This window comes from Haliotis rufescens, unplaced genomic scaffold (genome assembly GCF_023055435.1).
Source record: "Haliotis rufescens isolate VD_foot unplaced genomic scaffold, xgHalRufe1.0.p SCAF_89, whole genome shotgun sequence".
NCBI classification, from domain to species: Eukaryota; Metazoa; Mollusca; class Gastropoda; order Lepetellida; family Haliotidae; genus Haliotis; species Haliotis rufescens.
Genome location: NW_025964382.1, coordinates 985927 through 999178, shown reverse-complemented (window position 1 = coordinate 999178; position 13252 = coordinate 985927). Strand labels below are relative to the sequence as shown.

General features: G+C 42.5%; 1 protein-coding gene across 1 annotated transcript; it reads right to left on the bottom strand.

Moving 5' to 3' along the window:
• Positions 1 to 2748: 2748 nt before the first annotated feature.
• LOC124150700 lies at positions 2749 to 5668 on the bottom strand. Its single transcript, XM_046522702.2, has 2 exons — positions 4670 to 5668; positions 2749 to 3396 (listed from the first exon to the last, which is right to left on the bottom strand). Exons 1-2 carry the CDS (start codon positions 5625 to 5627, stop codon positions 2993 to 2995), a joined length of 1362 nt encoding a protein of 453 aa, XP_046378658.2. The 5' UTR covers positions 5628 to 5668; the 3' UTR covers positions 2749 to 2992.
• Positions 5669 to 13252: the final 7584 nt, after the last annotated feature.

The following is a 13252-nucleotide window of genomic DNA, read 5'->3' as shown; positions in this document are numbered from 1 at the left end:
TTAACGACTCTGAACAGTACTTCAGTTATGGCGTGTCAGTTTGATGTGTAAGGAAAGCCGGAACAAGAAACATACTCAGGACGAACAGGAATTCAAACAGTCGCTCATAGGATCCCGTCACATCAAGGGGACGCCACTCTGCACAGCGAAATCATCGATTTTAGGGAGTTCGGTTGATATTATAACGATAATAACAATAATAATAAGCGCATTATTACCCCGGTCATTTTTGTGATGTGTAAGAAGGTTAACAGCCACATTGCCATCTCATCCTACCTGGTACCCACTCACTGCTGGATAAACTGTGGCATACTTCAAACACAGTTCCTTGCCCAAAGAGACACTACATGTGTAACGAAACACTCTCCACAAGACTGTATGGGAGGGGGGTGACTTCAACTTTCCAGTAGTCAACTTTCCCTTCATGTCCACCATTTTTCCTTACAGCTGAAAACTTTGGTGTCTACATTTCACAATGTTTGAGATACAGTCAAACATGTTCTTTCTACAAGGATTTCAAAGAGCGTCACAGTTGATCGATGCCTCAGTAAAGCTTTCATAAAGCTTTCATGGTAGACATGTTTTTTTCATGAAAACAGTTGACTTGCCTTTGCATGTGTTCGTGAAGGGTGCCACGGTGGGGCAGGATACGCTCACCTTTTAGCACAGCGACTTGCCACGTCTAAAACGACAGGGCCGACCGGGTGTCCTTATCGTTGAGAAGATGTCTGATACCGGAATTAAATTAACAAGAAATGCAAAGTGTTTGTTTCAAATTGTTAAAACACGTTTGGATTATGAAAAATGATGCAGACAATAACGATATATGAAAAGATTTCTAAAGCAACGATGAAAGATTTATTTTAATTTTGAGAAAGGCAACTAACATTGTCATTGCTACTTTGGTTTTAGAACAATTAGAGCTAACAAAATACCTCTGGAGTAATAGAACCATTTAGGCGCATGCGCAGATTAATTCAGTAACTACACATGCGCAAATTGAATCGAAAATTAACCAAAGCGCGACAATGCGACACCTTTTTACACATATTCGCGTGGTCTTTCTTTGATAAAATACACAATATGATTATGTCCAGTTGTCGCATCGGTTAATTGTGACAATTTTTGCTAATTTTCGTTAGGGCGAAAATACGACAACGTAACAATGCCCCTTCTCAATTCAAAATGTGTCTCGGTATACAAAAACACCACATTGATATCAAAGTAAAATTTTGTATCAGATCTTATACGAGTGAGATTATGTATATATGGTTGTTATTTGTCAGGACCAGCGATGAGTGAGTGAGTGAGTTGGGTTTAACGCCGCTTTTAACAGTATTCCAGTTATATCACGGCGTGTCAGCTTAATGTGGGAGGAAAGCCTGAAGTGATGCAGGTCTCAGACGTTTTCCACTTCGGTGAAACCCACGAGCACGGGTATGGTGCTGACAAACCGATAAACATAATCGGGGCGAACCGAGATTCGAACCCACAATCATAGGTTTCTGGCGTACCAAAGGGAAGCAACTCTGCACAGCGAATCGCGGCGCCTTAGACGACTGGGCCACCCCTGCCCCCTCCTCCAGGCAATGTAGTATTCATCTTCTCGAGGCAATACAGTTAACTGACTATAAAAGTCCATTTTTTTCACGCTTGTCAAACTAGGCTGGAATTACGGAGTTATGTTTTGGCTTGACTTAAGAGTCTATGCATAACCCCCCAATCAAAATCGAGAAACGAAATCGACATCCGGTTAAAAAAACCCAAAAGCATGACGTCTGTCGATTTGTGTCGATATCGGTATCTGCAGAGGATGTGTACCGTCAACTGGGCGTCGACAGATGGATGTTTACATGTTAATCAAGGTGCCCAAATGTGGTGCTCTAAATGAGGTAAGACCCGTGTTATTACAGTAAAGATCTTGATTATCGCTCAGACGGTTTTCACTTGACGATGCCATTTTGCAAGCGACATGAGCGGTAAAATCTGATTGGTCAATACGAGGGACATAGAAGGGACATAACTCGTAATATCTACTGGTTCCTCTTCCATCGAGACGCGGAAATCCAGCCTAGGTCGGCAAGGGTTGAAATTGGATTAAGTTAACTCCCATGCACCGGAAAGGTATACAGTAACAAAAGTGCTATAAATTTCGGCATTATGTGTTGAAATGTAAACAATATTGTACAGAACCTCCCCGCATGTAGAACCGCGGGAGAAGATAGAGTGTCTCCTGTGCATGATTGTAAGTTTCCGACTGTATCATGAGAAAGTGTTTATGAATCACTATCAAATGGTGATAGTTCCAGGTGTTCGCGAAAAGGTGAGTGTATCAAGCTCTTCTGGTTTCACCCGTCACAAACACACGCAAAGACAAGTCAAATATTCACCAAGAAAAAGAAAACACGGGTACATGTCAAAATAGGGAATTGCATCGGATACAATTTTTGTCACTCTTTTCGAAATGTCCTTCACATGGCTACCATAAAACTTTTTGAAAGGTCTTGAATCAAACACCTTCTTAGAAAAAAGTTGTATGAAATCTTGGCAAAAAGAATGCCCGGTTGTAAAATGTAGACACCAATGTATGGAGCTGCAAGGAATATTCCTCGACATAAATGGAAAGTTGACTATTGGAAATTTGAAGTCATCCCTCTCAAACAGTCTTCTGGAAAACGTTTTATCACTCTGAATCTGTATGCACAGATCTAGATATGAAACAGACGAAGGGGTCTCACTAGTCTCTTTTATTTCTAGTTCAAACCAATTCCTAGTACATAATCGGAATCAGACATTTCATATAGTAATGGAAATCTTTTTGTCGCTTTTCTTATTATCATTGTCAATAATCAGTGTCTATTATTCATACACTGTAATACTGAAGCGATTGTTGGACAGGACAGACCCAAATACATGTCGTTGTAGAAGACTAGCTGGTTACAATATCATTGAAATTGTTCCTAGCATTGCGTGATGGAGCTAAATACTCTTCTCAGTCCTCTGACAGCAGGGTGCCACCAAAATAGGATGAGCTTGGGTAGATAATCCGTGAAAAAGTCATCTGTACCCAGGCCTCTTCTCCCTTGTCTAGATGAGTGACAGTGATGGCAGAAGCATCAGTTTCATCAATATACGAGTCTGTTTCCGTGTATCCGTTTGCCAGAATCACTCCTCCTGACTTGATGATGTCGAAGGACATGTTAGTGTTTGCCTGCGTCAGTGCCAGGTGTGTCCAGAAGATGTAGATCCCAGAGACTGGCGCCACGAACGTCCCCGTGCTGGTGTTGTAGCCAGAGCCAGCGTTGTAAAGGATGGTACTGAATGGGAGAGGAGTGCCGTTTGATGTTGAACTTGGAGGGTAGTTAACGTTGAATGCCACATTTCTGGTCTTTGGTGCTGTAGATAACACGAAACAAAAACAATAAATATGCAGTATTCGGAATAAATGTTTGTGTATTGTATGGGACCCGTTCCAAAAAGCAGTCGTAGTACTAAGATGCTTGTAACTCCCATACTAACATAGACGTCGTATCCCTGGCGTGGCGTAGTGCTCTAAACGTTTTGTGGAATGGGGCCCAGATGTCAAGCTCTATTCTGTTGCCAGGTCATACCAATGCGGAATGCGCTACTTCTGGTCTTTGATGCAAGAAAGGAGTGAAATGTCACACCAGGTAAAGGCAAAGTAAGCAAATTGTGCAAAAACACTGTAGCTCAACCGTTTGAAATGCTTACACTGACGACAAGTTGGTTGGTTGGTTTGTTGTTTAACGCCGCACTTAGCAATATTCAAGCTATTTGACGGCGGTCTGTAAATCGTCGAGTCTGGACCAGACATTCCAGTGATTAATATCATGAGCATCGACCCACGCAATCGGGATCGATGACATGCATCAACCAAGTCAGCGAGCCTGTCGCCAGTCGCCACTCGACAAGCATAGTCATGGGTTGCTGAAGACCTATTCTACCCCGGAATCTTCACGGGTCCACTGACGACAAGTATAAAAAGTAGTCAACAGTGATGTCACTTGGTGCATGCCATGCTATGACCTTAACTGCCATATTATTCAATGTAATGTACATTAGAGTGATGTTGAAATAAGGTACCACAGATACTATTTAAGGGAGATATATTTTGTCAGTACCTTGTTGGAGTGGGCCTACGCTTGGTTTTATAAAGAGGTGATTGAAAGTATTTGCAAAACGAGAAATAGCCCTGTGATTTCCTCAAGCTTTCAAATGCATGTGCTGCCAGACCCTGACCTAATTATGAAAGCCAACTGCGTTGATCGATGTTTATGATATCAGTCACTGGATTGTCTTGTCTAGACTCGATTATTTACAGAACCACCGTGATATAGCCGGATTATTGCAGATTTCGGCGTTAAACAACAAACAGAACATTTGGAAGAAGTCAAGGGAACAGTAATCACCAATGTTAATCCTGTAGATAATCGTTGTGTAGTATTAGAACAAGGCATTGCGCAATAGCCGCGACCATACAGTGAATCCAAGATGACATACTATGTACGTTTACTGCAGATATCTGGATTATGAAGGTCAGTATTTAACAAAGAAATAATACAACTACACTCCCCGAGCAGTTGAAGTGCAGGATGCACAAGAGTTGATACCGAATGTATCTTTTCATTTATTCTAAACAAGAACTTACATTGTGAAACCTGTAGCAGGGATAGTTTGTTGTCCAGGGATTGCTTTCCAACCATGGATATGTTACTTTTTAAAGTTAAAACATTGGAGACAGTCAGACTCAGATTACTCTGAACTGAGTGAAGATCCTTCCATGCTGATTGTAAGTCCTGTCTGACAACACTCATTTCAGAAAACATTGACTTTATATCTTGCTCGAGCTTCTGGACGTGTTTAGATTCAGTATGTGCCAGCAACTTTGTAGACTGGAGTTCCGTGTTTTCTGCCAACTGTTTCTGTGTCATTATTTGCATCCAGGACGACATATTACGAAAGAAGTCATCTTTTTCTGTTGTCACGTCATGCACAGTAGAGTTTACTAAGGTGAGTTGTTTGTCCAGCTGCTTGACATCTGTCTGCACCGCATGTACCTGTGCCGTGTTCAGCTTCATCTCATGGAGGATGGAATCCAGCAGGGTAAGATTCAGCTGAGGATCAGCCACACTGTCACCGTGTGCCATGTCTTTCAGTTGTGTTTTAACCATGACGAGTTGATTAGATGTTAAACGAAGCTCTGCCTTCATTGCTAAAACTTCATCTTTCAAGGATGATATTTCAGCAGCTTCTGACTGGTGTTGTGTCTTGCTCGACTGAAGTTCTGTTCTGGTATGTTGTAAGTCCTTCATGGTACTTTGAAGCTGTGTCTGTGTGGTCTGCAGATCTGTTCTGGTATGGTGGAAGTCCTTCATGGTACTTTGAAGCTGTGTCTGTGTGGCCTGCAGATCTTTCTTTGTAACCTGTAGTTCTGTCTGAACCTGCGTGGTTGTTGCCTGAAGGCTGGACACAGTCTGCTCAAGCAGCGACACATGATTCAAAAGGCTGGACATATCAGAAGCACCATCTGACTTTGGGGAAGGCACAATTAGCCCCGAGAGAGATCTTGCCAGTAAAATACAAAGAAATACAACCGTCACATACATTATACCGTGTCGTTGTTATATTCTATACTCGGCCTACTTAACAATATTGGCAGCTGTCTTCTCGTTTATCTTACAAGGATCACGTGTGATAGGAGCGTCCACTTGGCGATAACGACCGGAATCATGTTTATCAATGACTGTGTTTGATTATGGTCTAACTGCCTGGAATATATTCTACCGACCAAAAACAAGGACACAAATGCTTTGAATGTAGCTATTGTTGTAGTTTCAAGACCATGACGCTGCATCTGAACGTAACATCTAATCACCATGACATTTCACATCATGAATGGACAGCACTTGATGCACGTGCATACAGAAGCCAGTGAGTTTGCGCCCTAAGAGTTACTCGCAATCACTAATGTACGCGAGCTAGGAACATGCTTAAAAATGCCTCCGGGACAGGATCCAAATCAACGGACTAAATGTCGAATTGCGGGTACAACAGAGGGAGGAGGTTGGTTGGTTGGTTGGTTTGTTGTTTAACGCCGCACTCAGCAATATTCCAGCTGTATGACGGCGGTCTGTAAATAATCGAGTCTGGACCAGACATTCCAGTGATTAATATCATGAGCATCGATCCACGCAATTGGGATCGATGACATGTATCAACCAAGTCAGTGAGCCTGACCACCCGATCCCGTTAGTCGCCTTTTACGACAAGCATAGTCGCCTTTTACGGCGAGTATGGGTTGCTGAAGACCTATTCTACCCCGGAATCTTCACGTGTCGGGGAGGGAGGAGGAGGACGTCTGTGTCCTAAGTTGTTTGGCAAATGTAATTTCTCCTGTGTGGGATAGGAACAGTACAGGCGGCAGAGTTGTCAAAGAGACCTCAGCATGGCAGTTCTAAACCAAGCGCCCCTCCCAAAACCCCACACCTCCACCCCCTGGGTGAAAACATACCTGTCATTAAAGCATTTCAACAGGTGCTATAGAGGTGTTATTGTTCGTCCCAAAGTGCTTATTGGAATCGTGCAACTCTTTCCAGTGATATCAAAATGTGTCATAATACTCCTTGTGTTTTATTTATATTGCGTACTGTAAATAAGGTTCTTGTCAACAGTAACAAACCTGGGGTGAATTGAAAATTATTTGACGCGGGACATAAACTTGATATGAAATTGATGCTCCTGTAATATCCTATAAATACATGTACGACATTGCTTCCTTGTCAGTCAACAAACTTTACTTATAATAGTTTTAGACACACGACCTTTTCTCATTGTTGTGTGTTATTTGTCCCGTTCACTTGCAAAAATCACCTGAAACTTGAGGAAGTGTAAATTCTGCTTGGGAACCATGCAGGTAGCAGTGGTACCGTAAGTCTCCTTGACGTGACTTTAAATTGAACTCACTCACTCGCTCAGTATTTATCCCGTTCAATATTTTCTAAATCCACACTCGTTAAATAAGCAGTTATAATATGTAACTTCTTTAAGTGGCATTTAGAAGTTGGTGTGATGAAGTAAGACAAGTTCTATGGATGAACAACTTCTTTATTACAATTTGTGCGACGTTTCGGTGTAGATCCTAACACCTTTAACAAGCAAGTGATGGATAGTACTTACTTACTTACTTACTTACTTTGGAGATTTAACGTGCGCTTTCCGACTGATGCGTATTTCGCACACGGATAGTACTAAACAACATAGGTATATATACTTATTAACATCAATGTTTATACAGTAAATTGATTGATGGACACAGAGAGCTGATTAAGATGATTGGAAGCAAGTGGATTACAATGGGACAGGGTAAACAACCACGGAAGCTGATTGGGATGATTGGAAGCCAGTGAATTAGTGAATAATTATGTATGTCGACGATGGAGGATAACGCCTGTAGGATGAGCTGGAAACGATTCTTTGTACTTCAGAGCAGGTAATCCAGCCATTCTGTAGTTGTTCTTCTTTACTTGAATTGCGTATTAAATGTTCCGAAACAGCGATGCGGATGTCGTCCTTTACCTCCTCCCAAGGTCTACTACCCTCGAGACAGCACAGTGTCAGAATAACAAGATGGTGAGTATCATCATAATTAATGTTGTGTTTGTGATTTTATTGAATGATTTTTAGATTCATTATGTGTGCTTGTTAGGTTGTTGTTAGCAATGGTGCAGCGATATGACGGCGGCCTGTAAATCGAGTCTGGGCGAAAAAGAACCTTATTTGATTGATAATATGATCAGGGCTGCGCAAGAATGACACAAAATCAGCAAAATCCCTATCTGACCCTTATTTGTCTAGGCTTAAGGTTATGTATAGGATGAAACACGTCCGAGGGTTGATATGAGATTTAAAACCCGCATCCCAAGGGATTTTCAGAGGGAAAGGGTTTTAAATATCATAACAACCCGAGGGGAAGTTTTTTATCTTATTTATAAACCGATTTTGAACCTTAAAAATATCCCCAAACTAAATTTTAACCCATTATAAGTGTACAATAAAGCACGTCCAAGGGTTCTTATCACATTTAAAACACGCATCCCAAGGATAACGGTTTTAGATATCATAAAAACCCGATGGGGAAGTGTTTAATCTTACTTATGAACCGAAAAAAGAACTTAAAACAACATTTATCAACATTTTTATGTTTCGAACATACTTTCCATGAACCTTAGGAAACGGGCGTAAAATATCTGTTGCTGGCGTACGGATCTTGAAAAGGACATTCTAAAAGCAGTGCAGCTTATCAACACATCTGTAACCTTGTGGTACACTCACTGGGCTACAGATATGAAGGTTGCGAGTTCGATCCTCGGGAATATAAAGAAAACATTTGTCAAATGATTTTACATTTCATTACATGTTACAATCTGAACGGAAGTTGTATTAATAAAATACCCAGGACATTATATAAAATCCCTGGGATATTATAACACATTATATAGCAAATATGACTTGAATATCCTTTTAAATCCCAGCCATATTTTATAAAATCCCAGGGACATAACAACGTCCCTGTTTATGATATTTAACCCGACTGGAGAACACTAGGATGACGTCACCGGAGGGACCTATTCTACCCCGGAATCGCAACATGATCACATTATAAAGATGTGCCCATTGATTATAGCATTTTTCGTTCCTGATCCTGGATTATAATTACAGAGGTTAATTGATAATGGGACAGAGGATTAGATTCACTGACGCATAGGAATAAACTAGAAAGGCCTTTGCATGATGGATTATTGTTAAAACCTGCGTTAAAACAAATTTACGTACTCACTTAATATCTAGTATATCAACTATTCACAAGACTGTGTGTCGTGTTACCATTCATTTTTTATCTTTAAACATAGAGATTATAGTCCCTTTGACGATCACGAGATGCATCGTACAAAAGTCAAAGCGACATTGAGCTACGGAACGTGTTGTGCTAATTACGTGTGCTATACGTAGTTCATTCCACAGTTAACGGTTATTGATCTTTCATGCCATGTCAAGCACGTGATTTGTGGCAGCTGTATAGCAGCGAAGCAGTGCCATAGTGTTCGCGACGGGCATATGTTGCCTGTGTATGTTACACACACAAAAGACAACTAGGCCACTGCAAAAGGTTAGTCTATAATGTGTTTGTTTGACATTTCTCTTGATGTTCACGATGCTAGTTTTGAGGTGAACAATTAACTAGCCTTGTTCGGGACAGGCATATGTTGCCTGTGTATGTTACACACACAAAAGTCTACCTCGACAACTAGGCCACTGCAAAAGGTTAGTCTATAATGTGTTTGTTTGTTTGTTTGTTTTGAGGTGAACAATTAACTAGCCTTGTTTGTGATAGGAGCCACTATTTCGCAAACACCTGGTATCATCACTATTGAATTTTGATTCTTAAACAAATGCTTACGATATACAGTAAACTACGGTTATAACGAACTCAAAGGGACTACTAATTTTAGTTCGTTATAACCGTAGTTCGTTATAAGCATATATACAGCATAACTACAGCAAATAGTCGGGACCAAAAAAGTAAGTTCGTTATATCCGTCAGTTCGTTATAAGCGTGTTCGTTATAACCGTGGTTTACTGTAGTTGTAATCATACAGCGGACCCTGCTTTTAGAACCTTCTTATGATTGTGAAAAGATTTTTGTTGCTTTCATTTATGTATGACCGATCACACAATATAGTATGATTGTGTCCCGACATAATACTCGCGTGTTCTGTTTTTATTATTGAAAAAATCGTATATCTTGTAAGTGGAGGGTTTCTGTCCATTTGGTTGGCTGCATAACCAACTGTATGCTGGGGCATCCGTTACCCTGGGGGAGTGAGCGACACTGTTAGTAAGCGAAGTAAGTGAGTAAGCTCAGTGAAAGTCACTGGATATAGGCTAGATTCTGGTGTGATTAAGGTCCCTTCAAGGCGGAGATAGTGGTAGTGAGTCAGTAGGTGAGGTGAGGTGAAATAGGGTTTAGCTGTGTGTGTGGCTGCTTGTACTAGTCTGGACTGATGCCGATTTAAACTGCCAGCTCACTGAGATACCATGTCGCAGTTTAACATGAATACCCCACTCAGGCACAGCATACTGACACTGAGCCGACCAGTCCTTATTTAGCCCCTTAATGACGAGCGCCAGACAGTTTAACAACAAGTTGTATCTTTTGACGTCTTTTGTTATGACGCGGCCGGGGATCGAACCCCGGACCTCTCCAGGCGGACGCTCCACCACTATACCACGGAGGCGGCTCGAGTCAGTAAGTGTCTGAGACAGATGAAAGACAGTGTGAACGAGGCGAGGTAGTGGTGGTCTTTGAGTCAGTAAGTGTCTGAGACAGATGAAAGACAGGGTGTACGAGGCGAGGTAGTGGTGGTCTGTGAGTCAGTAAGTGTCTGAGACAGATGAAAGACAGTGTGAACGAGGCGAGGTAGTGGGTTACTGTGAGTCAGTAAGTGTCTGAGACAGATGAAAGACAGTGTGTACGAGGCAAGGTAGTGGTGGTCTGTGAGTCAGTAAGTGTCTGAGACAGATGAAAGACAGTGTGTACGAGGCAAGGTAGTGGTGGTCTGTGAGTCAGTAAGTGTCTGAGACACATGAAAGACAGTGTGTACGAGGCGAGGTAGTGGTGGTCTGTGAGTCAGTAAGTGTCTGAGACACATGAAAGACAGTGTGTACGAGGCGAGGTAGTGGGTTACTGTGAGTCAGTAAGTGTCTGAGACAGATGAAAGACAGTGTGTACGAGGCAAGGTAGTGGGTTACTGTGAGTCAGTAAGTGTCTGAGACAGATGAAAGACAGTGTGTACGAGGCAAGGTAGTGGGTTACTGTGAGTCAGTAAGTGTCTGAGACAGATGAAAGACAATGTGTACGAGGCGAGGTAGTGGTTGACTGTGAGTCAGTAAGTGTCTGAGACAGATGAAAGACAGTGTGTACGAGGCGAGGTAGTGGTTGACTGTGAGTCAGTAAGTGTCTGAGACAGATGAGTGAGTGAGTGAGTATGGTTTTACGCCGCTTTTAGCAATATTCCAGCAATATCACGGCGGGGGAGACCAGAAATGGGCTTCACACATTGTACCCATGTCGGGAATCGAACCCGGGTCTTCGGCGTGACGAGCGAACGCTTTAACTACTAGGCTACCCGACCGCCCCCTCGGACAGATGAAAAACAGCGAGTAAGTGTCTTTCTCGTGGTCGACTGGGGGTCAGGGAGTGTTCCACATATTTCAAGGATATGATGCTATGTGGAGCAGATGGCTGTTGAATGAACGTTCACCCTCTGCTCATAAATATGCAGGTTGAATTATTGTCGGGGTGATTCACTTTGTCGATCACAGGCAGGAACGACAGTATTCACTATTACTTGCAGGCTCGACAGAGGCAACCAGCGCAAAACAATAGTAGTTAGAGTTTTGAATGAAGAAGAAAATAGAGACTAGTATCAATTGTATAACTGCATAACTGACACCCCTGCGGATTATCCTGGACGGGAACAAACTAACCTATTTTTCGTTGGCACGCCACGCCAAAACCCAGTATTACACAACTTCGTGGTGGCTGATCGTGACACAAGTATTTCTCGTACCTCACTCTTTTCATAACGAATTGTCGAAAAATGTAGAAGCGATATTTTGTCTTAATAGTATAATGAATAGGTATAAGGTTGTTTTCTGTAACATAACATTTACACCAGTTTACATGATTGGTTGGTTGGTTGGTTTGTTGTTTAACGCCGCACTCAGCAATATTCCAGCTATATGACGGCGGACTGTAAATAATCGAGTCTGGACCAGACAATCCAGTGATTGATATCATGAACATCGATCCACGCAATTGGGATCGATGACCGTGCATCAACCAAGTCAGCGAGCCTGACCACCCGATCCCGTTAGTCGCATTTTACGACAAGCATGGGTTGCTGAAGACCTATTCTACCCCGGATCTTCACGGGTCCAGTTTTCCCTTTGCTACACATCAACATCAGTGTTAATAAGCATTTACAAGACGCCACTTAGTCGCAGAGAACTGTTGTCCTGAGGCAAGGGAGATAACCGACTGTAAAACTTCAATCCCTTGACGAACTGGGCTGGAACTGTGGAGTCTTGGCTGGATTAACGAGTCCACCGAACGAAATCGACACCCTGTTCGCAAACAACATGGCGATTACCGTGCAGATTTCGGTCGACGGCCAATCTCATTAAAATCAGATCTTAGTTCTCGCTGCAGCTAAACAAAGATCTGAGGACATCCCATTACGGGTACTAATTCAGTAAACGTATCACCGTAAATCCAACCTACTTGTATACGGAATACCAGCATCAGGCCAGCAGGAGCCGGCGTGTGGAGAACATTTTCAAAATTTGGATATTGACGGAAGCGTCACACTGTTGTTTGTCAACAATCACAGGTTGCCTCGCAACAGTAGCAACCCTCGAGCAGCAAACGGGCCGAATCCGATTATAATAAAATCTGTGTCAACGAAAGAGAGACGAAATGTAATGGACGCAACCTTTAAAAAAATCGATTCTCAGAGAAAAACGAATCTCGATCCGCACGGATCTCCCAGTCCCGCCGAAGAAGTATCGTGGAAAACTTCTGTTGAAGCGTATGACATGAGACAGTTGCTCAAAGTTCAGACATGGATCAAAGAAAGGGGAACATATATAACCCTGCAAGGGAGAAAGAACCCAGATCAACGCTGGAGAACAGTTCACCTGGAGGAGGGGGCACGGGTGGCCCAGTCGTCTAAGGCGCCGCGATTCGCTGTGCAGAGTTGCGTCCCTTAGGCACGCCAGAAACCTATGATTGTGGGTTCGAATCACGGTTCGCCCCGATTATGTTTCTAGGTTTGTCAGCACCATACCCGTCCTCGTGGGTTTCACCAAAGTGGTAAACGTCTGTGACCTGCATCACTTCGGGCTTCCCTCCCACATTAAGCTGACACGCCGTGATATGACTGGAATACTGTTAAAAGCGGCGTAAAACCCAACTCACTCACTCACTCACCTGGAGGAGGACATCCAGGCGATAAAACTTTAAGTTTATATCGAAAAGAAACTGGCATCCCTCTGTGCGCGTTGTGTTTGTTTTGTTACTATTTATAGCAAATTGCATGAGATCATGTGACCAGGTGATTAACCCTCTCTGTGCCAAGTCGCAACGTTAATTCTCGAGACCTTAATGATT